The sequence below is a fragment of the Diabrotica undecimpunctata genome, chromosome 5 (assembly GCF_040954645.1).
Source record: "Diabrotica undecimpunctata isolate CICGRU chromosome 5, icDiaUnde3, whole genome shotgun sequence".
NCBI classification, from domain to species: Eukaryota; Metazoa; Arthropoda; class Insecta; order Coleoptera; family Chrysomelidae; genus Diabrotica; species Diabrotica undecimpunctata.
Window position 1 is genome coordinate 153,191,381 of NC_092807.1, and position 25,095 is coordinate 153,216,475.

At 33.3% G+C, this 25,095-nt stretch overlaps 1 protein-coding gene across 1 annotated transcript in view; it reads left to right on the plus strand.

The window, feature by feature from the left end:
- Positions 1-947: 947 nt before the first annotated feature.
- The window catches only part of LOC140442016 (CLIP domain-containing serine protease HP8-like), a 47,136-nt gene continuing 22,988 nt past the window's right edge, over positions 948-25,095 (plus strand). The window contains exons 1-2 of the mRNA XM_072533050.1: positions 948-1,187; positions 15,968-16,192. Coding sequence (XP_072389151.1) covers positions 1,127-1,187; positions 15,968-16,192 — 286 coding nt within the window. The 5' untranslated portion in view covers positions 948-1,126. The remainder of the gene's footprint in view (positions 1,188-15,967; positions 16,193-25,095) is intronic.

Sequence of the window (25,095 nt, forward strand, 5' to 3'; positions counted from 1 at the left end):
ATCAATGAGTCCATAACTTCATAGTGTGCCATATATAGCACAAACCCTTTTTGCGGTTTTCGAGAGACTTTCAACATTCTTAATTTTTAGTACTTACCTAATCAGATATCTTGTATCACAATACAATAAATTTCAATTTTTTCTCGCCGTAAAAAAAAATAAATAGGAGATAATGGAAGGAACTAGTACACAGTTTATCTAGAGTATAAATAAGAAGGAAGATGCGCTGACTTGGTCAGTTTAAGGCCAAGAAGCGCATAGGCGCCTAATACTTCACAAAGAGGAATGGAACTAGAGAGAGAGAAAGAGAGAGAGAGAGAGAGAGAGAGAGAGAGAGAGAGAGAGAGAGAGACATCACTTACGGAACTTATCTTCAGCTGTTTAATTATTTTTATTTTGTTTAGTATACTCCCACCAACCACTTTCTATCATAAAACTATAGATAACATTTTTTTTTAAATTAAAATTGAGCTAATTTGCTTAGTCTAATAGTGTAGCTGATAACAAGCTTTGGACATTATAAAATCGAATCTCGGTGCTATTTTGTTCAGATTCAGATTCGGATGGTTTTCAATTTTCTTGGCAACACCTTTAACAGAAAAAGAAAATGGAGAGAATAAAGTAGTTATTTTTTCCATTCAGTTTACCATTTCCAAAGTAGTTTATTGAATATTTTATGTTTACTGTCACAAATAACTGAGTAATTGATTAATAATTTTGTATATCAAATGATAATGAGCTTCTTAATAATCTCAATTATGCATAAATTACTTTTTATTTTAGACAAACGTAACAATAGCTCAGACGTTTGTTTAATGGTTTTTGTGGTATTATAAGTTTATTATTATTACATATTTTACTCAAATCAACAGTCGGTTACCTTTCACTTGCTGACTAGTGTATTTTAACGCGAATACGTCACAAATTACGTACTGGGTTTCCTGCAATCCACTTAGCAGAGACGTTTGTGTTGTTGGTATTTCCAAGGCTGGCTGGGTAACTAACGTTTGACCGAAAGATCAGCATGGGTCATCAACAAATCAACTTTTAAACTTGTTTAGTGATCTCTTCATTTTTAAATCGGTTGTTACTGAAATACTGTGATTTTTGTAGTTGTGATATCAAAATGAGTCGTACTTTCGGATTACTGTTAGTTTTTCTAGGATTGTGTACACGGTGTAGAGCACGTGAGTTATTTTATATTAATATTGTCTATTTTAGTATTGTGTGTTTGATTTTGATTGTTAACATTTAGTAGTTTATCGTTCATAAATTTATTCTTTGACCTTTTTGAAAGATAGCTTATTAAAATGCCAATTTACATGTCGCAAATCTATTATATTTCTTAAGTAATTAATTTAATTAGTATTTTGCATATAATTAAATAAATTACCTATATACCTACATATTAAAAAATATATGAATTAAGTTTTAAATGTAGTCCATATTCAATCGACATTTTTATCGAAGACTTGAAAAAACTATAAACTATAATATTAATTCCAATATTTAGGATGTTATTATGCAGTATTATTTCCATACTATGACTTTTTCCAGCTCATACCAGTTTATTCTTTTTTGTTTCTCTTCTTTTCTACTCAGTATTTTATTGAAATATTTCTAGTCGACGGTACTTAAATATGGTGTTTATTTACCCTAACTATGTTATGGATATTGTTCCAAAAGTTGACAAGTGTTATCAATTTATTTGGAATTCTTTATGTTGGTGTGGTTTATCAGTTTTCACAAACATTGAAAAGTTGAAAAAGTCCTTCCGAACTACCTTTATTTTTTCTGATAACATTCTCTTTGACTCTTATCTACATTGTTTGACATGATTTCTGTTTACGACAGTTCCTAGACCATTTCAAAATCTTATTTTTGAAAGTAAGTACATTGGTGTGCATTTAATAATATACGAATAAATGACATAACGCTTTATAGAAGTTGCTTCGGTTTAGTAGTTTATTACCCATAAATTACATTTAAAAACGCCCGAGAGTTCAAGCCACAACACTGCTCAGAATTATACAAAGACACTTCAAAATATGCATCAGTCTCAGAACACAAGAAACATGCAATTAGAGAGGCAGAACCACTCAATTTACGAGCAGAAGTTGAGAAGACTCTCAACCAACTAAAAAAAAAACCCAGGGGTCAATGACATACCAGCGAAGACTCTAAGAGCAATGGGAGACATTAGCGTAGATGTAACTGGACATGTGCAACATGATATGGAGTCACTCACATCAAGCCATATGAATGGCCTGATGCAATCGACCTTATTCCTCATGCAAGCAAAATTCTGCTACATATAATCAATGCACGGCTAAAGAACTTTGTACTTCCAGAGATAGCCGAAGAACAATGCGGATTCGTATCAGGGAAACGACCACGGCACCAGATACATGAGATAGATAATAGAAAAAGAGAGGATGTTGTGTAGAAACACAACATACCAATGCTGCTCTGTTTCGTAGATTACACAAAGGCTGACGATTTAGTAAAATATGGGAGTACCTAACCACTTAGTTAACCTAATAAGAAATGAAGAAAATAAAACACAAACAAACATATACATATTCTGAATATAAAATGAGAAATGTGAATTAAGCCGAAATGATTACTTTTATCGAACGGCTAAGCCGGATATAAATTCAGACTTCAGATCAATATCGGAAAAAACAAAAATAATGATCATAGACCGAGCAAATAATAATCTACCGCACATCCACCAAGTGGCAAATTTCGAAGCGGTAGACAGAATTATATACTTGGGCTCCCTTATAAACAACACGCGATTGATCCTCAAAAATCACGAGTAGACTAGCAATAATCCGAACCGCAAAAGCTAAATTAATTAATATATGGAAAGACCGAATACTAACAAGAAATACTAAGCTCAGGTTGGTCAATGCCCTTATTATTCCTATTTCTACATATTCACAGATGAAACATGGATTAATAAAAAAATCGATAGGAGTAAGATCGAAGCCTTCGAAATGTGGTTTTATCAATCAATCAATCAATCAATCAATAATGTCTTTTTATTTCCCATTCAAAAAAAATATAATTTTCTCTTTTAGTGACATTTGTTCTCCTTGGCACATGCCATCAGGAGGGTTGGCAAACTAATATTATTCCCTAATTAATATACAAAAAATTACACTTAGGCTCATTACATCTAACAAGTTCATTAAAATTAATAAAAAATGAATTAAGTAAATATTCATATAAATGTAAGTAATAAACTAAATGTGTATATCCTACTAAGTAGCACTTCGCCCTAGACTAAACAGTAATAACAAAGTATAACAGTAAGGTAACTATAGCATTTAAAATGATTGAATGTGTCCCTTAGAGGGGGTGAAAGCTGTTGATATAATAATAATAACAAGATAGTCAAGATAGACAAGACAGATAAAAAGATAATAGCTATTCGCAAACAAATTATTAATACTAATTTTAATATTTTAATACTATTGAAATAACACCATGCTAATAGATTTAGTAATTAAATAGGCTCACTAACTCATACCTATACGCCCATGCTTCCCTACAATAACCTGCTAACTCAGCCTTTCCCTGTCTCATCATTGTAACTACTTCCACTCTACTAAGTTCATGTCTACCCAACCACTTTAACCTAATATGTCTCAACACCGAACATTTTCCCAAAAAATGTATCACATCTTCCCTTTCCTTCGTGTTACACATTGAGCAAAACCTTCTTTCATCATTTCTGCCAGGTCGATCATTCAAATATAGAAGACCACATCTTAATTTGAAGAGCCATCGAATGTCCCCAAAATTTTCCATTTCCAGTAGATAATGCATGTTTACTCCTTCTTCTCGCAGTTCTTTGTAGTGTCCACAAAAATTTGATTCGAGTGCCCTATTCTCAGCCTGACGCTGTATCTCCTCCTTCTTTTTTTCTATCATATTCTCAATCATACTAGGCCAGCTTTCTCTCCATTCCCATTCACACCTTACCTCAATTCCAAATTTGTCTCCCATGCTCATCCAATCTTTCCACCAGCCACACCTTGCTCTTATCATTTCTTTTAAAAGAAATTTTGGCAACCTATCACTCGAATATAGTAGTATTTTTTTAACATATTTTTGATGTAAATTCATTGTATATAAGCTGACTCTAGCAATACCTGTCTCCAAATCTAACATAAAGTTAGGACAATACCTTGGACAAGAGAACATTTTTTTTATATAAAATCTTCTGATTATTTCCACCTCATCGTACTCAAAAAGACCCCATACCTGAGACCCATAAGTCAAAATTGATCTTATCACCGATTCATACACTGTTACTTTAGCCAAAAAGGGTATATCAGCCTTAGACACTAACCTACTCCAAGCCGTGTGAATCGCTACTTTTGCCAAACTCTGGCGCTTTTTTAGATGAGCTTTAAACGACAACTTGGGTGGGAGTATCATTCCCAAATAATTATAGTTATTTACTACCTCTAATACTCGATCATTCGGTTTCCAAGATTCCCTGATCACAACACCTCTTCTTCTGAATACTAAAGAATTTTGGATTTATCTAAATTTATTTTTAGATTCCACATCCTACAGTATTTTCCAGTTCATTAATCATCCGCTGTAGCACCTTCGGATTGATTGCCATCAAAACCAAATCATCTGCATATAATAAAAGTCTTATAATTAAACCATTTATCTATAAAAAAAAATAAAAATAAAAATAAAAACGTTTATTGCCAAATATAATTTACATGTCATTCATTTCATTCATTTTAGCCTTCTTTCTTCTTCGACGTCCCTCTCTTGCACCGTCAGCTTCTTGATGTTTTGACCTCTCGGCATCCTGGACTTCTTTGAGTGGATATGTCCTCGTCTTCTTCTGTAGGTACTAATTTATGGCACCGTACCTACTTCGCTGCATGGCTGTTTTCCGGCAACCATCCGGCTAGACCCTGATCAGATGGTGGATCAGTCGATGGGTAGATCTATGCATCCTCTGGATCCTGTTATTCTCGAGGATGCCCCTGGTCTTCTTGTGGCCTGGTGGAAGAAATACCTGGTCCTTTTCTCGGCCACCTCCCTCAGTGGTGTGTACTGGAGCCTTTCTCTGATGGTTGCGTTCGTGATTCTGTTCTTCCATGATGTTCCGTCGATGATCCGGTAGCATGAGGTTTCCGTGGCTTCTAATCTTCTCCAGTGTGTCTCTGCTATGGAACTCCACACTGGTACAGCATATAGCATCACCGATCTAACATAGGCCTGGTATAACTGAATCTTCTTGGCCTTGGACAGTGGACTGGTCCTAAAAATGAAAGGGAGAATTAGTCTTTTAGCTGCATTAGCTTTTACCTTAGTTTTTTGTGCATGCACCCGGAAGTTGAGTTTTCTATCGAGGTGGACTCCTAGGTACTTGACTGTTTTTTCATCCTGGATCCTGTTGCCTCCTACTCTGATTTGGTTTCGTGGTGGTCTGGAACTCTGGCTGAAGACTATGAATTGCGTCTTTTGGGCGTTGATTTTTATCTTCCATTTTTCGGTGTATCTCGTGAATTTGTCCAAGTGGTTTTCTATGTCCCTGATTATTCTTCCTTCGTCTTTTCCGGATGCATACAGAGCTGTTGAAGTTCTTGGATCTGTAGGTAGGTCTGAAACAAAAATGTTATATAAAATTGGCGATAAAATGCTGCCATGAGGCATTCCTTCCTGAATGTCCTGGATTGCTGACATCTTTTGGTCCGCTGATACTTGGAATGTTCTGTTGGACAGGTAAGTGTCACAGATGTTGATGAGGTAGTGTGGTAGCCTAGCTTTGTCCATCTTGAAGATTAGTGCCTTTTTCCAAACCGTGTCATATGCTTTTTCTATGTCCAGTATGGCTAGTCCTGTCCTTTGTTTCCTGTTAAATCTTATTTTGGTGTCGCTGATGATTCTTGCTAGCTGCAGTTCGCAGTTTCTTCCTTTTCTGAATCCGAATTGGTCCTCTTGGATAATTCTTCTTCTTTCTGTGTGCTTCATCAGTCTCTTGTAGATGATCTTTTCCAGAATTTTTCCCATGGTTTCCAGGAGACAAATAGGCCTGTAGCTTTCTGGTCTTCTTCCATCTTTCTTCGGATTTAGAAGTGGGATGATCTTCGCATGTTTCCAGTTGCTCGGAAAATGTCCTTTTTCCAAGCAAAATTTGAAGATATAGTGCAGTTGCACTATGATCTTCTTTGGGAGTTCCTTTAGAGTAATGTTGTGAATCCCTTCTGGTCCTGGTTGTCTGCTTCCTTTGAGTTTCCTGATGATCCTTGAAACTTCATATGGGCTGGAGTAGTCTTCTTCTTCTACTTGGAATTCGTTTCTTCTTTTTATCCTGTTGTATTCGTAGTCGACTTCTCTTCTTGTTCTTGGGTCCGACATGTCCTGGTTTTGTCTGTGTATAGCTGCCATGTTCCTTGCTATGGCATCTACTTTTCCTTGAGTTTCAAAATGTATTCCCTCGTTGTTCATAATTTGTGGCATCTTTTGTTTTCCTCTTCTCTTGGCTTTCAGCATTTTCCAGACGTTTCCTTCGTTTTCTTCTGCTTTCCTGATGTTATTGTGCCACTGGCCACTCAAATTGAGATCCCTGAATCGTACGAATCGAGAGGAGGATTTAAAAATGTGGTGTCTAGATGACTACTTAAAATTCCATAAGTGGACCACATTACAAATGAGGTCCTAAGAAGAGTTAATGTCCAAAGAGAATTGTTAGATTTCGTTACGCAGCCAAAGGTTTCGTGCTTGGGCCATATTTTACCAAATAACAAATATAGTCTCCTAAACGATATCTTTATCTTACTATACGGAATGGAAGCTTGGACATTGAAGAAACAACACATAAGGAAAATAGAAGCGTTCGAAATGTGGTGTTACAGAAGAATATTAAAAATTCAGTGGGTTGAAAGGATTACCAATGCTGAGGTACTACGACGTCTAAATAAGGAGTTAGAAATTATAAACAGCATAAAAAGAAGAAAACTAGAATATTTGGGTCACAGAACCAGAGGAGAAAAATATGAGCTGCTGAGAATTATTATGCAAGGAAGGATCCAAGGAAGAAGAAGCATAGGAAGAAGACGCATCTCCTGGCTGAAAAACCTTAGAGAATGGTTTAACTGTAGTTCATTACAACTTTTCAGAGCAGCAGCTAACAAAGTGACCATAGCCGTTATGATATCCAACCTCCGATAGGAGATGGAACTTTAAGAAGAAGAAACGATATCTTGATGAATAAAGTTAAAGGGCAAAGAGACCTTCGGTGAAAGTGACGTTTATGGTTCAGGGATAAAAGCTAAGGATAAAACATTAAATAAGATTCACATTTTGTTCACGAGTAGAAATTGCTTATACAGTGTGTCAATTTTAAAACTTACAATGGGCTATATTTCAGAAACAAAAGCTGATATCGAAAAATACTTGAAACCGTTTCTAGGATAGTAAGGGAGAACTAAAATGACATGAAAGATAACTCACCCTCATCAACCTCCTAGGCCTCACCCACCACAAACAAAAAAGTTTAAATTGCAAACCCCTACTTGTGATACATCGTTGAAAAGACTAAAAAATGCTATCCAATGGTATAAATAATAATTATACAGTGTGAAGTAATAATTGGGAAACATTGGCATTTTGTGATGAAATCTCATTGTCTGGTATGATCTGCTAGTCTCCAATAATTTTCAAATATTTTTTGCCTCTTATTTTCCGAAATTTTTTTCGTGCCTCCATTTTTGCAATTCTCGTTGCATGGTGCTTTCATGATCTTAGATGAAATTACTTTGCCTGCTCTATGTTCATGTTTATTTCCTACATTAAAATCTTTTTAGCCTTATTTTCTTTCCACTCCTGTTGATTTGTTACACGCTTTCTTCCTTTCGTGTTTGTCATTGCCATTTTTCTTTTTAGTTTAGGTTTATTACTACTATATTGTTTTTCACCTTCTGATTCAGCAATATCATCAGTAGAAACATAAAGTGGATCCTCATCAGAACAGTCGGAATTTTCGATATCATGATAGTTGAAAGTTAACAATTTTATTCAACACCTCAGTTATCACGATAGAATCACTTTCTATATTTCCTGTTGGTTTCACGGTTATTGGTGAAGACAGCTCTGTAACAAATAGAAACAAGAGTTAAAACTATATGTCTCCTGAACTAAATTTAATGTAATTTCTGATTAGTCATAAGAATTCAGATATAAACAATACCTACTAGGTATTAATAGTTTTTATGATGGCAAAAGGAAATTTGAAGTGCTACCAAAGTAATAATATTATTGCTTTTGTATCTATACTTACCAGGGTCAGGTTTTTCACTAATTTTCTTAGATAACTCCAATATACGTTTAATTCTATTCATATTTTAACTGCAAACACTCGTCACACAAAGCCATCACAAAGCTCAAGCAAATATTTATGTAGGTGCATAACCTCAAAAAATTATTCACGAAAATGCAAACAAGTCAATAGTAACTAAAAGAAGACACAATACTATATGGACATTTTGCAAAGAAAACTGTAGTTACTCAATATACGGCAAATATTGTTTAAAAAATATGATGATCATGCAGCGAAGATTACAGTAACTCAACTTATGCAGTTATCGATGAAAATGTGGTAGGTTATTTGAGATACTATAAAACTGAATTGTGTATTTTAATTTGCCTATGCAGCCGCTAGAGTTACCACAATATTCTATGTTACAGCTACGTATAGAATAATTCAGAAGAAGGAAGTAACTCCAATTATACAAAAATTGAGTTGAAGTCGAATTAAGCTTATAATCTTTCAGAGGTCACTAATTAGAACCACATTAAATTCTACGTAATAACTAATCTGGTTGTAACAAAAAGTTGAAAAAGAGTTAGAAAGTGCGCACAGAGTAGGTCGTCCAAGCCATGAATGAATATAAATATTACAGCAGTGACTCTAGACAATGAGAAGAGTGACTTGGCATTTCTCACAATTTAAACTTGTCCATTAAATATTTTTGACGACAGAAACACTACGTTTTTTGTATATTACGTTTAATAAATAGCAATAATTGACAGTGGACTCCCAGATAATCTGGCAAGCCCAATAATTCTTAAAATTATTTTTTATGTGCAAAAAAGACTAAAACCACTAAAGCGCATACATGTTTAGCATAAAAATTAATGAACTAATAACAAACTCTGTGAATGGAAATTCCAAATAGGTTTATTATTGTTGTTAAAAACCTGTATATTTTACCTGATGCGAATACATAAGTAAAGTGGAGTTAAATATGATGGAAAATTATAATTTGCATTTTAGTTGTGCATTAGGTAGCAAAAGTGGGTGTACAATAAACAATTTATTGTTGAGTGTTACTAAGTGGTAGTGGATATGGGATGAGGAAAAAGAGAGTTTCTGTAAAACTTTATTTGATTAGATTGACTAGACTATATTTTTGATAAAACAGAAGACCCAATTGATATTAAATGCAACTGATATATTTTACAGTTGCATTTCATTTTTGGAGATACTAAAAGATATTGGTACCTATTTTATGAGTATTATGTACTATGTTCAGTGGGATTAACCACAATTTCAGTTGAAAATACGTTTATTTTAAACCATAATGTCAAAAATGATAATATCCACATCCCCTTTAGTCCAGAAATCTGGAAAATGATCCTGAAAACAGTTTTTAAGGCAGTATCATAAGAAAAGCGGCTTTTCTAACAGGAAATCCTCTACAATGCGCGACATTGCGAAGAGTTGTGTTCAAAAGAGAAAAACAAGATCGGATGCTGGAAAATCTAAATATACGAATTTGGTTTACGAGGAATACGAAAAAAATTTAATATTAACAATTGATATTATATACACTAAGCTTATTGCGATGGAAAGAACCTGCCATAAAACCACTTTATGCAGACGGCTGACAAAAACTTGGATTTAAATACAAAATCGTTGATAAACGAGTGGCAATTATGGAAAGTAAGAGGATAGTCTTTTGTTTCTAAGAAACAAAGGACTTAGACCCTGAAAGTCTGTATGAGGTAATTAAAACATATATTCATGAAGCGGCAAATGAAGCACTGGGAAAAGTTGAAAATCGGAAAAAAGGTAAACCTGAATGGTTGTCAACGGAACTAGAAGAGAAAGTTCTCAAGAAAAAACAAGCATATCACATATGGCTTCAATCCAAAGATCCTCAAGTCAGAGAAATATACGCTAAATGGAATAGAGAAGTTAAAAAAGACGTGGATAAGGCGAAAAATATAAACTGGGAGGCTAAGTGTGATGAACTGGACAGATTTATGGGTGGAACAAAAGTGGCGCAAGCTTGAAAAACATTAAAGCAGTTTAGGAAAAATGAGAAAAATGAAGACAACATTTCTCTCATAAAGTTAAATGAATGGGAAGAATATTATACGAAACTGCTGAAAGAGGATAGAGTAGAGTACAGATTGGAAAAGATAAGGGAATTAATAGACAACAGAGACGAAAGACAGGAAATCCCTATAATAACATTATCTGAATTGACAGAAACCTTAAAAGAGGTTAAAAACGGAAAAGCCGCAGGGCCTGGAGACATTCCCATAGAGCTGCTTAAATATGGGCCGACTGCACTTTTAGAATTAATAGTAGACCTTTTCAATAAATGTATGTGTGGAGACCAGGAAATTCCTAAAGATTGGAATAAATCTTATATAAGCTACATATATAAGAGAGGGAATAAAAGAGACTGTTCCAATTATAGAGGTATTAGTGTGACGAGCTCTGTGGGCCGGTTGTACGGCAGAATATTAAAGAAGAGGGTTGAAAGACAGATACAAGATATTGAAGAACAAAGCGGCTTTCGTACCGGGAGATGCTGCCTTGATAATATATTTATCCTACGAGAAATAATTGAAAAGCGTGTCGAAAGAAGTAGAGAGACCCATTTGGTATTTATAGACCTTGAGAAAGCATATGATAGTGTCCCGTTAAAGAAAATGTTTGAGGTCCTCAAAAGGTCCGGATTGGATTCGACGTATATCCGAGCGATATATAAATTGTACGAAAATGCAGTTAGTTGTGTAAAAATTGGAACCAGAACCTCAAATGAATTTAAAGTCACTAAAGGCCTAAAGCAAGGATGCTGTTTGTCACCGACACTCTTTAAAATATACGTCCAAGAAGCATTGAGGAATTGGAGAAATAAATGTAGATTTATGGGCATCGAAGTGGGACAAGAAACTCTGTATACATTGTTGTTTGCAGATGATCAGGTGGTGGTTGCAACCGATGAGGAAGATATAAATTATATGAATCAAAAATTATTTGAGGAATATGCCAAATGGGGGCTTACTGTAAATATAAGCAAAATAGAATATTTAAAAATTGGAGGAAATACCACAGATCTGAGGCTTAAAAACGCAGTCATAAAAGGCTGTAACCAGTATAAATATCTAGGAAGCATCATATCAGCAGATGCAGAGTTAAGATAGATGTACAAAACCGAATAACCCAAGGGAAAAAATGCATCCGAATACTGAATTCATTACCGGGGTCTAATAAAATAAAGATGCATACCAAACTTCGCGTATACAGAGCAATTGTAGAACCAATTACCACATATGGTGCCGAATGTTGGACGATGACAAATAATGAACGAGATAAAGTAGACGTTGTGGAAATTGATTATCTTAGAAGGTCATGTCGAGTATCGAGAATGGAAAGAATCAGGAATGAGGAAATACGAAACCGTACAGGAATTAGAGATACTATTTCAGATAGAATACAAGGAAGGCAATTACAATGGTATGATCACGTGATGAGAATGGAGGAGGAGCGGTGGCCAAAGAAAGCCTTAATGTACGTTCCGCCAGAAAGAAGGAAAGGGGAAGACCACCAAATTCCTGGAGAAGAGAAATTACAAAAACAATGCAATCTAGAGGCTTAGAAGAGGGAGATTGGAGAGATAGGAAAAGATGGAGGCTGAAATGCGGGAAGCGGCAATCGCCGTAGGACCCCCGTTATATGATGATGAAGAGGATAGTACATTGGCGTTTACATTATTTAAAAAAACTTCAAGAATTTGAGACCAAAAGCGAACACTTTATTATTTGGATTTATGGTATGACACGTATGATACCGCTAGCAAAGGTTGGGTGGTGATGATGGTTCACTTAGGTGCCAGCTGAAAGGCGTACCTCCGAATAAAGGTTCTCTAATGATTGTTGTCCACTGTGGATCTTTAAATGGTTGGATGCCAACTATGTTAAAGCTTTGCGAAAAAAATTGAAAATGTAGTGTAGATTATCCTCAGAATATGAATTCTAATATATTCGAATAGTGGTTAAAGAACACATTACTTCCTAATATAACACCCAGCAGTGTGATAATTATGGACAATACCAGCAATCACTCAATACTTCTAAAAAATCCGAACAGTTCGTCTTCAAAAGAGGAACTACAAGATTTCCTCTCACATAATGATTTGTAGTTTTAGTCTAGGCGGGATCTGTTTTGGATTGGACATTTTCCATAGGAAGCTATTTTTTTGCTGGAATCGCTTCAAGATGTGCCCAATATCGATAATCACGATATGCGCCAGTCGCAAACCCTGTGCTAAATTTTTTATTTAACAAAATCTGAAAACAATTGAAAATTTCTCATTTTTTTGCTCCTATTTTCGTTTATAATTCGGAAAATATTGATCCTAGAGAAAAAATTATAGGAAGTTAAAAGTTTGGTTATTCAATTTTACACAATATTTCGTTAGCTAGAAATTGAAAATTTAATGTTTATTTTTGAAAAAATAGCAATAATTGGAAAAAAAGTACAAAAAAATGAAGTTAATCCTTTAAATGTTTTCGACTTTCTAAACTTGACTTACAAGCTCCATGTTCCGCCAAGAAAAACCTTTTAATATGTTTAAAACGTGTGCTAAATTTTGTTAAGATCGGTCGGATACGTTTTGCATAATAATTTTGCAATCCAGCCTAAAAAAATCGCAAATTTTCAAATTTATAGTAGGCCCTAAATAAGGCCCTCAGATAGTTGCAAATTTTTTTAAACTTAAAGGAAGACTCAAACTTTCAAACGATTTTTGTAAAATTCAAATCGGTTCACTAGAAGAGCCTAGAATTTTTTTTTAAAGTTTTAAACATTTTTTTTATATATTAGGCTTATAAACAAATTGAATAACTTTACGAGCTTTAAACATTTCAATTTCAAAATTTATACACTTAAAGATCATCAAAAGACGCTTTTTTAAAAAAAGACACATTCGGCTTACTGGTTGCCGAGATATTGAAGGTCAAAGTTGGCATACATTTGCCGTGTAACCATAAGTGATATAGGGCTGGTTTTTAAACAAATACCCTCGCCTTCTCAAGCACTTTTTATATCAAAAGTTTTACGTAATGCGCTTCATGCCAATATCCATAAAAAAGACAAATAAAAAACCGTTCGTAAAATGTCGCTCGGAATGCATGAGAGGTGGTGGTGGGGGACATTCACTCGAAATGTGAATCGGCGAGTTCAAAATCATAGAGCGCGCTAAAAATTGCATTATCTCGGCTTCTTGTTAACCAATTTTGCTTTTTTTGAATCGCTGTCTCGGACGACAAGCATTTCAAATATCATATTTTCAAATACCATTTTTAATTGCAAATTGGAAAATTTGCAATAAACAATTGTATGTTAAACAAATAATTGCATTTTTTTTTCATGCATTTTTTTTTGAGCTTGCAAATTATACATTGAAGTAAATTGTTACTTTTAGTAAACAAATATGTATTTATAAATTGTTAATAAATAATTTAAATTGTTAAAACAAAGGCGAACGAAAAAAAAATTTTTTTTTCATAAATAAACTTTATTTTAACTCAATCTTCAATAATTTTTTTTAAAGTCTTTTTCTTTTTTTGGAAGGATATGTTTAAAGCTCGTAAAGTTATTCAATTTATTTATAAACCTAAAAAATGTTTAAAACTTTAAAAAAAATCTAGGCTCTCCTAGTGAACCGATTTAAATTTTATAAAAAGCGTTTGAAAGTTTGATCCTTCTTTTATTTGTAAAAAAATTTGCAACTATCTGAGAGTCTTATTTAGGGCCTACTATAAATTTGAAAATTTGCGATTTTTTTCCAGTAGGCTGGATTGCAAAATTATTATGCAAAACCTATCCGACCGATCTTAACAAAATTTAGCACACGTTTTAAACATATTAAAAAGTTTTTCTAGGCGGAATATGGAGCTTCTAAGTCAAGTTTAGAAAGTCGAAAACATTTAAAGGATTAACTTCATTTTTTTGTACTTTTTTTTCCAATTATTGCTATTTTTTCGACAATAAACATTAAATTTTCAATTTCTAGCTAACGAAATATTGTGTAAAATTGAATAACGAAACTTTTAACTTCTTATAATTTTTTCTCTAGGATCAATATTTTCCGAATTATAAACGAAAATAGGAGCAAAAAAATGAGAAATTTTCAATTGTTTTCAGATTTTGTTAAATAAAAAATTTAGCACAGGGTTTGCGACTGGCGCATATCGTGATTATCGATATTGGGCACATCCTGAATGGATTTCAGCAAAAAAATAGCTTTATATGGAAAATGTCCATTATGGTCTTAATTTCCACAGATCCCGCCTAGTCTATTTGGAGAGAACTATAATAAGAAACAATTACTTAAAGTGCTTCGTACTAAAACTTATGACAAATAATATATACTGGACACCATTTCAACAGAAGATGGTCATACTGTTTTGAGGTTACCACCTTATTTTTGCATTTTCAATCTCAAAAAACTTATTTGGGGACAAGTAAAAAAACGAATTCGGAAAAAACATATTCTTCCAAAATTTGACGCAAAAGTGATTGATTTAATTCGATAAGAATTATCAAGACATCACAAGTGTTGACTGGAAAAAAGCAGTTAACTATGTTGTTAATGTAGAAGATGAATACAGAAAGAAGGCTAGGATAATTAACTTCAAACAGTGGACAATGTATTATTGATTTGTTGGATAGTGACCATGATGAGAGTTCGTCTACAGAAGAAAGTTTTTCATTATAAATTGTTAACTTTTGTTTAAACAATAATATTTTAAATAAATACTTTTCCGTTGTTATATTTGTGTGACGTCATCGTTAAAGGTTAATAGAAAATACCAATATATCACCTACTTAGTAGTTTTTTCCGACAGGGTAACCGATTGATAATTTTTTGATATTTCACTTTTAACCATTTAAAAAATAAAGAAAGATAACTTTAGATGTGTTTTTTTTTCAAAGTCAGATTTCTCTGCTCTTTGACTATATATGTAGGACATCTTACACATTGTTATTTTATGAATGAATCCTTACATCAATAAATTTGTGTTGGTGAAACAAACAATATCGCGATACGCTCCTGGACAGCGCCTACTCGACACCACCACTTTTTTCGATGGGAGATATATGGAGGCAACTTTAACTCTAAATAATAATTATCTGAATGACATGAAATTTTTAAAATATCCTGTAGTTTCCATATAAATTAGAACCCTGAATTAAATATTAAAGTTTTTTCTTTAAGTATGACGGGATTTTCAGAATATTTAGGCTCATATATGATTAAAAACAATATAATAATTATATACACTTCACATAATATAAGCGATTTAAGCTGCTATATAAACGTTGGTATGTTCATTTAGTCCATTAATTGTAAGTACTAATTTAAGATTTTAAAAGCTACCGAAATATCATTGATATTTCAAAATAATTCAACAATTTATATACCTACTAACAAACATCAAGTTGTAAAAATTTGACATAATATTTCTTCAGATATTAAGTACACTTTAACGTTTTTCACAAAAACTAACCTATAAACCGATTAACGACTTGAGAAGTATTATATGTAAATGACCATTTCTATTAATATTTAGCATTTAAGAGATTATGAATTAAATTATCTATTGTTTCCTTTTGTTTCAGAACTGGAATATTGTTTAACCCCAAGACAGGAAGGAGGAGATTGCAAAATAATTACAGAATGTCCAAAGCTATTTCAAATTTTAAAAAATCGTCCTATAAAATCTGAGGACGCGGATTATTTAAGAAAATCACAATGCGGTTTCGAGGGGACGTTACCAAAAGTGTGCTGTGCTCTCAAAGAAACTGTACAAACTACCACGGAGCGTCAAGTAGACTATGACATTCGTAAGTATAGAATATACAACCACAAGACGTCTACATAAAATAATTCAATATCTGTTTCTTCGTCTCTTCTGTCTCTCTCTTACTCTTTAATCTTTAATTTATGTAATTTAGGTTTTAATAGTTTGTTACGCCATTTTCAAAATATTTAAAGTCTTATTTAACTTTTGCCAGTGACATTGAATCTTTACTGCCATAAGCGACGTCATTTTAACATTAGTTTATTACTTAATCCTCTCATGCATGGAGTCCACTCCAGTGGACAGATTTTTTTAACTCCAAAAAATATATTTTAATTCTATGAAACTTGTGCAAAATACAAGAAATGCCTTTCAGTGGACTATATTCAAGTAAATACTCTATGCTAGTATATATAAATCACCTGACCGCGATGGCAACCTGTGAATTGCCTGGAATAAGTGTCCGTAGTTTCTGTGGAAAAGCAAAAAAAAAGGTAAGACAATATTTTTTTATAGAATTGTGTATTTTACACAATTAGCTTTTGTTATAATATCCAAATAATTGAAAAACTGACTGAAACCTCACCTTGAAGTCATGTTCACTAGAGTGGACATTATGCAATAAGTAACTTAGAATTCCACTCTTGTGGTATAGTCGGTTCGCTATATTTACGCGGGTTTCGGATTAAAAATTTTATTGTAAGTACCCAGTTTTTATTACCTGCTCTTTGGGGAAATATCAACTGGTGAAATGAAATGAAAAATAATCCATAACTTTTTTTAATTAAATAATAATGGAAAATCTTTTATATAATTGACAGTATATTAAGGAGAATTACTTCACTAATGGAGTCTAATGTGGCTAATATAAACCTAATAATAATTTTGTATTACACTTCACACAGAAAATATGGTCTATGTATAATTGTCCCATGGAGAGAATTTCTAATGAAAAATAAAAAAATTTAATTTGCCAACAAAAATGAAAATCAGTCATTATCATCAAAAATATCATATTCGTCATCATCATCACTGTCATCACCATTAATTGTTATTATGATTGGACTTATTTCGTTTATTTTATTTTCACGAGTCCACCAATCTTCTATTAGTTTCTCGCACTTGAATATACAGTTGCACCACACTTCTGGAGTTACAATTGAAAGTGCCTTTCGCCAAGTTTCCCGAACTGCGTCGTCGCTATAACCGTTAGGCCCAATATGGTTGTCATAATATTGTTTTGCTATTCCCCATATATATTCGATGGGATTAAACTGGCAATGATACGGTGGCAGACGTAAAACTTGATGACCGTAACTTTCAATAATCTGATCCACAACAAAGGTTTTTGGTTTTGCGTGGATATTTGCCAAGCGTAATAATTCTGATTTTAAAATATGTTGTGTAAATAGTATATGTTTCTTTGTCAACCATTCTTTGATTTTATTAACAGTCCAAGAATTCGTTGGACTTTTGTTTAATACTTCAGAATGGTAAGGTGTATTGTCTAAAATAATTACGCTGGGCTCACTTGAACCTGGGAGAAGTTTTTCATGTAACCATTTTACAAACATTTCTGTGTTCATATTATCGTGATAGTCACTTGATTTTGATTTAGATGAACATATTAAATCAGCACTTTCTATAAAACCTGATTTCCCTCCTGCATGTAAAATTATGTGTCTCTTCCCTTCTCCATCAGTATGTTTGATAGACTTTACGTTATCATCTTGCCATATTCTCTTGGTTGCACCCCTAAAAAATATCCATGTTTCGTCTAAATATATAAAATTTGCCCTTTCTTCTTTTAATTTAGAATATTTTCTTAGAAAGTTAATTTTTTTATGCACAACAGAACTTTTTTCTTAAAGGGCTTTTCTGTTATCCTTCTTTGGAAATTTGAAACCCAAATTATGTATCACTTGCCATAGACTTGTTCTGCCAATTTCGTCAAATTTTCTATCTTTTAATTCCGAGAGAATTGTATTTAAGGTTACATGTTCCTTATTGGCTCGCATTCGATAAATGGTATCACGAATTTCAAATTTTTTTGCCATCTGGAATATCTTTCGTTTTAAATGATAGGCAAGTTTTTCGGTGATCTTCTTTCGGCCGTTCATTATTGCGATTTTGTAATACTCCTCTTAGTTTGGTTTCACTAATTCCTAGAGCATCACATACGCGTTGTTGAACAGACATTACCGATTTTAAAGGACTACAAATTAGACTATCTACATCTAACACACGTCTAGGCATTTTTAAATATTTCCATCAAACATACAATGTCAACACTGGCAAATAATCAATTCAACTGCAATATTGTAACAAATTTATACCTACCCTAATGTAATTTTAATGTATTTTAAAATATGACCATTAATGCAGTTTTTACCTAATTTTCTGGGAAGTCGTTTACTGCAACTGGTTATCAATGAGTCATTAGCATAATTTTGTTAATCCGAAACCCGCGTAAATATAGCGAACCGACTATATGTTTTATGAGTATAATTTTCAGAGGGGTAGTAGGTTTCTTGTTCACATATTTTTTGTTATTTTCTTGTCAAAGATTTATTATTTATTTAGAGATTTCTAGGAAATTTTTTTATGTAATTACTCATATTATTTTAGTGGAAATAAATAAATTTTATTTATTGACATAATATTACTTCTTCAATGGGAAATTTTATTCTATTTCCGAAAGTAATTTTTGCCGATGAAGACGACAATAGGGATGAAACACCATTATGTTTACCAGAAAATGAAGAATTTATAGGTATTGATAATGATGACAATATTTATGATTTACTAGAAGGTTCAGATTTGGAATCTGATTACAATGACGAAAAGACGTATTCGCTCGAACAGCTGAAGACCAAATTGTTAAAAGTGACAGAAGAAATACATCCAGAAAACGGTGACGGGAGAGAAGAAGAGTGAGAGTGAAGATGACATTCCATTAGCTCAGCGTATTTTGGCATTTTTATCAAAACATAAAAATCAAGAGAACAAAACCAAAAAAGGCTGAGAAAAAAGACTGGAAATGGTGCAATAATGACAGCATGTATGGACCAGCAACTTTGCCACAGTTTACCCAAACAGCACAGTACGTTTTGAGTACGTACAATTTTGGTACTGTACGTACATGATGTAAAATGTACGTTTTAAGTACGTACACTGCGGTACATACCAGTACGTATAGAAGAGTACGTACTATTACGTCTTAAGTATGTACCATGAGAAAGAAGAGCTAAACACATTTATTATGTTAGGTTATGTTAACCTAACCTAATTTGTTTGCTTAGGAATTTTCTACCTCAAGTACAGTTTTGATGTCATAATTCATTGCAAGACAGTTTCCTGAAAAATGTATTTGAGGAACTATATTTAAAACAAAACCATTTGGTAAACTGTAAGATTTATAAGTTTTGCTTGTTTTTTTACTTCAAATATGAATAATAAAGATATATTCACCTATATTTACTTTTATTTACATAAATCATCATAAGTGTGTATAGTATGTACATAATATGTATATATAGTATGTACTAGGTACATACCTTCAGTATGTACTAGGTACGCACCTTCAGTACGTACTAGGTATGTACCATAAATTGGAAAATGTACGTCTTATGTACGTATTAAGTACGTACTTCGTACAGCAAAGTACGTACATTGTACATACTTTATGTCCCATCAGTACGTACTTAGTTTGTCTTATGCACGTACTTGTGCTTACTGGGTAGAGGACAGAAAATATTCATGTTCAAAAGGAAAAAATCCCATTGATTATTTTTTATCACTGTTCACCGCAGACATAATGCATGATATCGTCTTTCAGACCAATTTATATGCTGGCCAAAACAATAAATTAAATTTTGGTATTGCAAGATATGAGTTATAAGCTTTCTTGATCATAAATTTGGTGATGACGTATATCAGATATCCCAGAATACGGCTTTACTGGTCAAGTGATAATGGCCTGAGGATAGACCTTATTGCAGATGCTATGCCTGTTAATAGATTTGAATCTATTTTGAAGTTTTTACATTTCGTAAATAATGAAAATGTAAATCAAAATAACACTGACAAATTGCGAAAAATCCGACCATTTTTGGATAAAATTCAGAAAAACTTCTTAGGTGCCACAGATCCAGAGGAATACCAATCAGTCGATGAGAAAATTATTCCACTAAAAGGAAAATTAGATATAAAGCAACACTTACCAAAAAAAATCTAAGAAGTGGGGAGTCAAAGTTTGGGTAAGAGCTGGAATTAGTGGATATATGTATTGTTTTGAGGTTTACCACGGAGCTTCGGGAGACATAAGTCAAATTAGTAAACCTGGAGCTTGCGCTGATGTAGTTTTGCGTATATCTGATGACTAAGAGAGAATCAATCATAAAGTATTCTTTGATAATTTATTTTGCTCACTTCCCTTATCGAAGAACTACATAAAAGAGGTATACGGGCGACAAGAACTCTCCGATTCAATCGACTACGAAATTGTAATTCTGTTATGAAAACAGATAAACAAACGAAACAAGAGGGAAGGGGAACTTCATGCCTTACAAGTACTGAAGGTACTGCAATATAATTATTTCTAAATGACGAGACAACAAGACTATTTACATTGTTTCTAATTGTGCTGGAATAGAACCTCAGAATAAAACAAAACGCTGGTGTAAATCTACTAAGACTACTATAGAAGTGAACAGACCATTGTCTGTTCAGTTTTATAACAAAATATGGGAGGAGTAGACCTGATGGACCAGCTGTTAGCCCAAGAAAAAAACGCTGGTACATAGGAGTTTTTATGCATTTTGTGGATGTTCTTGTTATAAGATTTTGTACAAGAAAAACAGAAATTCAAAAAAATATCTACTTGAATTTAAAGCCAGTATTGCCAGAGCATTAATAGATTTTGGAACGCAGAAAGAAAATAAACGAGGTAGACCTTCATCTGGTATACCACCTCCCATTTTGAAGAAGATGAAACCGAATCATCATGCACCTCCTGAAATTAGAGAAAGTAATTGGGGGCACTGACCACAACTAATTGATATACCAAATGGTCGAAGATGTCACTCAAAGCTTGCAAAAGGTGCAACGAACCGCTGTGTCCATCGTGCTTTGAACATTTTCATAACAGTAACTGACGCTACCGCGATTTCGCAAGTGCATAGTGATTACTAGAGTAGATGGACTATTTTTTAGGTTTTAAGAAAAAAATTCATGTTTTTACACTTCTATACTATTTTCTAATGTTAATTTTTAATATTTCGCAATAAAATATTTTTCTAAGAAAAAAATAAATTTCCTTAAAACTATTCATGAGAATGAGCTTCAAATGTTGTTTCTTTTTGCAAGTTATGTAATTTTAATTTAATATTGTACAACTAATGAAAAAGTTGTTCTTTTTGCAGAGAAATGCAATTGAGTTTTACTAATGAAACTTTGCTGATTAAAGAAACAAACATTTTTGCTTATAATTTAATTTCAGATGGCAAAACTAAGATTTGAATTTATCGTGAAGGCATTAGCGAGTGATAATAAAACAAATAGCATCACTTGTAGGGGATGTAAGTCAGTAGCGCACCTAGAATTTGGCTCTGGGCACCATTTGATTGGTCACCAAAATTTTTTTTATGGTGTTACCTCCATTTTGAGTCCTTAAAATGTGTAAGTAACAGTGTCAGAATAGGGTCCTGGGGGGGGTTTAACCCCCCAAAACCCCCCTCCCCTCGGTGCGCCACTGATGTAAGTTAAATCTTATTAGAATTTCACGTAGAGTAATACAAAAACAAATCACATAAACTAAACTGTATTGAAAAAAAAGGTATATGTAAAATATTTTGTAAGCGATAAATTTAAAACAAGCGTCCTTATTGTAACGATGTTGTTATGAGACTGTCATGGTCGATCCCCTTCTCTCCGCAACGACCTGGAGCCTCTCTCGAGGGGTGTAAGATAAAGGTCGGGTAAAATTTAACTAAAAGTACCTATATTATACGGGGTTGCTCGAAAGTTTTAACATCACTAAACTTCAATTGAGAGCGACAAAAAATAAAATCTTTATAATGTCAATTGATATGCAAAATATTTTCAATCCTGAAAAAATACAGGCTACAGCAGCTTTTCAAAAAGTAAAAGAGCTCTAAAAAAAAGAGGTACTCCAAGAAAAGTGTGAATCACGTTAGATGAAGATACCTTATCTTTGTTTATTGAGTAACATCGCTAATAAACTGTTGGTGGATGCGGCAACTCTACTTCTTCTTCAGATGCAAATCCACTAATGGATGTTAGCGATCACATTTTCCATTAATTCTCTATTTCTTGCAATATGTATCAGATATTGTATGTCGTTAATCCCTTTCCATTGCCTTATGTTTCGGAGCCAGGACATTTTCTTGCGTCCCATTCCTCTCTTGCCTTCAATTTTACCCTCGATTATAAGTTGGAGGAACTGGTATTTTTCATTTTGCATGATGTGACCTACATACGCCGTTTTCCTTTTCTTGGTGGTTTCGAAAAGTTGGCTTTCTTAGTTTATTTTTTTAAGGACATCTATATTTGTGATTTTCGCTGTCCATGGTATTTTTGGGATACGGCGATAGAGCCACATTTCGAAAGCTTCTAATCTGTTTATATCCCTCGTTTTGAGTGTCCAGCCCTCTACGCCATATAGCAGCACTGACCATACGTAGCACTTAGTAAACTTTAGTCTCAGTTGAAGATCGAACTCTGAACAAGTCAGTACTTTCTTGAATTTTACGAAAGCTTGTCGAGCTTGCTCAATGCGACATTTTACTTCCGTGTCCGATGCCCAGTCTTCAAAAAGCCACGATCCCAGGTATTTAAATTTACTCACTCTTTCAATGGACTTAGTATTCAGTGTTATGGTGGAGTTTTCAAGTGCATCCAAGTTTCTGGAGATGATCATAAATTTGGTTTTTTTGGTATTAATCTCTAATCCCATTCGCTTACTGTATTCTCCGATTATAGTGACAAGTTGAAGATCGACTATGTTGTCACAAATTAAGACACCATCATCAACATATCGTATGTTGTTGATCAATACTCCATTCACTTTGATTCCCATCTTTGCATCCTCCAAAGACTCTTGAAATATGGCGGCTCTCTACGGTTAATTAAAAAAATAATAATAATTTTGTATTTATGGCAATTGGAATTTATATTCTACTTAATATTTTTATCCGTTGTTATCAAATTTTATTTCTTATGTTAATAAAAATTTTTATTCTTAATATTAATATTGTATCTAGAAACATTTGATAAAATATATCATAAAACTCACAAGAATTCATTGTATGCCGATAATTATTTTTAAACGATATTTTTCATGGCATTTACCACAAAAGGTTGAGAATTATATTAAGTGACGTCAGTTGTATTATTTAAAATACATTACTATAATAATATTATTGTCATCATTAGTGACATTGGTATATCAGTTTTAAAGTCAATGGTTTTATACCGATTTTGTAAAATCTGTTAATTATTTACATTGCTCAAGTAAACATAAAAGTTTAAACTTAGATTTAAGATCTCTATAAAAATTCATATTTGATCATATTCTGGGAATACTTTATATTAGTTGTTCTCATCTTTGTACAACAACAAGTTATCGTTTATTGGTTTGAGAATGAACAATGAAAAACCACAATAGAAATATGTTTGCATTAGAAAGTTCATACCTACTTAAACTAAGTTTGTATTTGGAGAACGTTTTCCGAAGTGGAAATTGAAACGTCAATAAACGTATTTTAACCTTTAATTGTGGCTTATTCCCATTTAAATAGTAATTAAGTTGGTAGAATTAACCTAAATAAAAAAAAAACAAATTTATATCCTGTCGTCATATTACTAATTTCTCTCGTGGGTAAACATTTTTAAAAATATCTAAATTTAATTATATAAAGCAAAAAAGACTAAATCAGAAAAGTCAGCATAGGTACCAAATCTGCTTGGAACTGGTTTAGAAGGACAAAATTAAAAAAAGAAATTGACTAACATTTTAATTTAAATAAAATTAAAACGATGAAATCAAATATTTAAGGTAAGTATAGAACCATTTTTAGTACCTCTAAAGTTAGATTGCAGAACGGAGTTTGCAGAACGTTCCAGTATCAGATAGGACTTAGACAAGGATATATATAGCCTATCATGCCTTCTATTCAATATTGCACTAGAGAAAGCGAATTCCTAACCCGATCAATGCAGGCTAGCGTGAGCCGGTCTTTTCCTGCTTTCCTGCTGTGAGGATGTGGGCCCTTTGTGCCCAGGTTTTGGGATTTTGTTAATTTTTTTGGATGATTGTCGCCTTTTTGTTGGTATTTTTTAATTTGTTTGGTGACCGAGGCCTTTATTTATTTATTTATTTATTTATTTTTGAAGCTTGTCCTGAAAATAAACATCAATTATTAAAATTGCCAGTGCTACGTGCGGGGGCAGAGCTACGAATTATCTAGACTTGATGTGATTGCCAGGATTTGCTATTTTGGTCTTTTGTGCCTGCATCGATGAAACGCTTCATATCTTATTATCTCTCGCAGGATCGGACTTTGGTGATTCTCTAATTCTGGAAACCTAATTCTGGCTTTTTCTGCCATTTTATCCATCACCCTTACTTGTTGCAGTTCTCTAAATAGAAAGCATTCAGCGACGTATCTGGGTACATTTGCCGTTTCTCTGACGATATTATGGACCTTGTATTTTCTTTTTATTTGAATTGCTTATGTGTCCCCATGTGAGAGATGCTTCTTCTTCTTCTTCTTCTTATTTTTATATAGACATGACTCTGTCTGTTTTTCAATGTGCCTCCAGTAAGTTGTTATTCCATCGTTTGCGTGTTCTTCCTACTGTTCGTCTTCCTATTGGGGAACCGTCTCTTGCCGTCTTTACTACTCTATTTGTTGTCATTCGGCT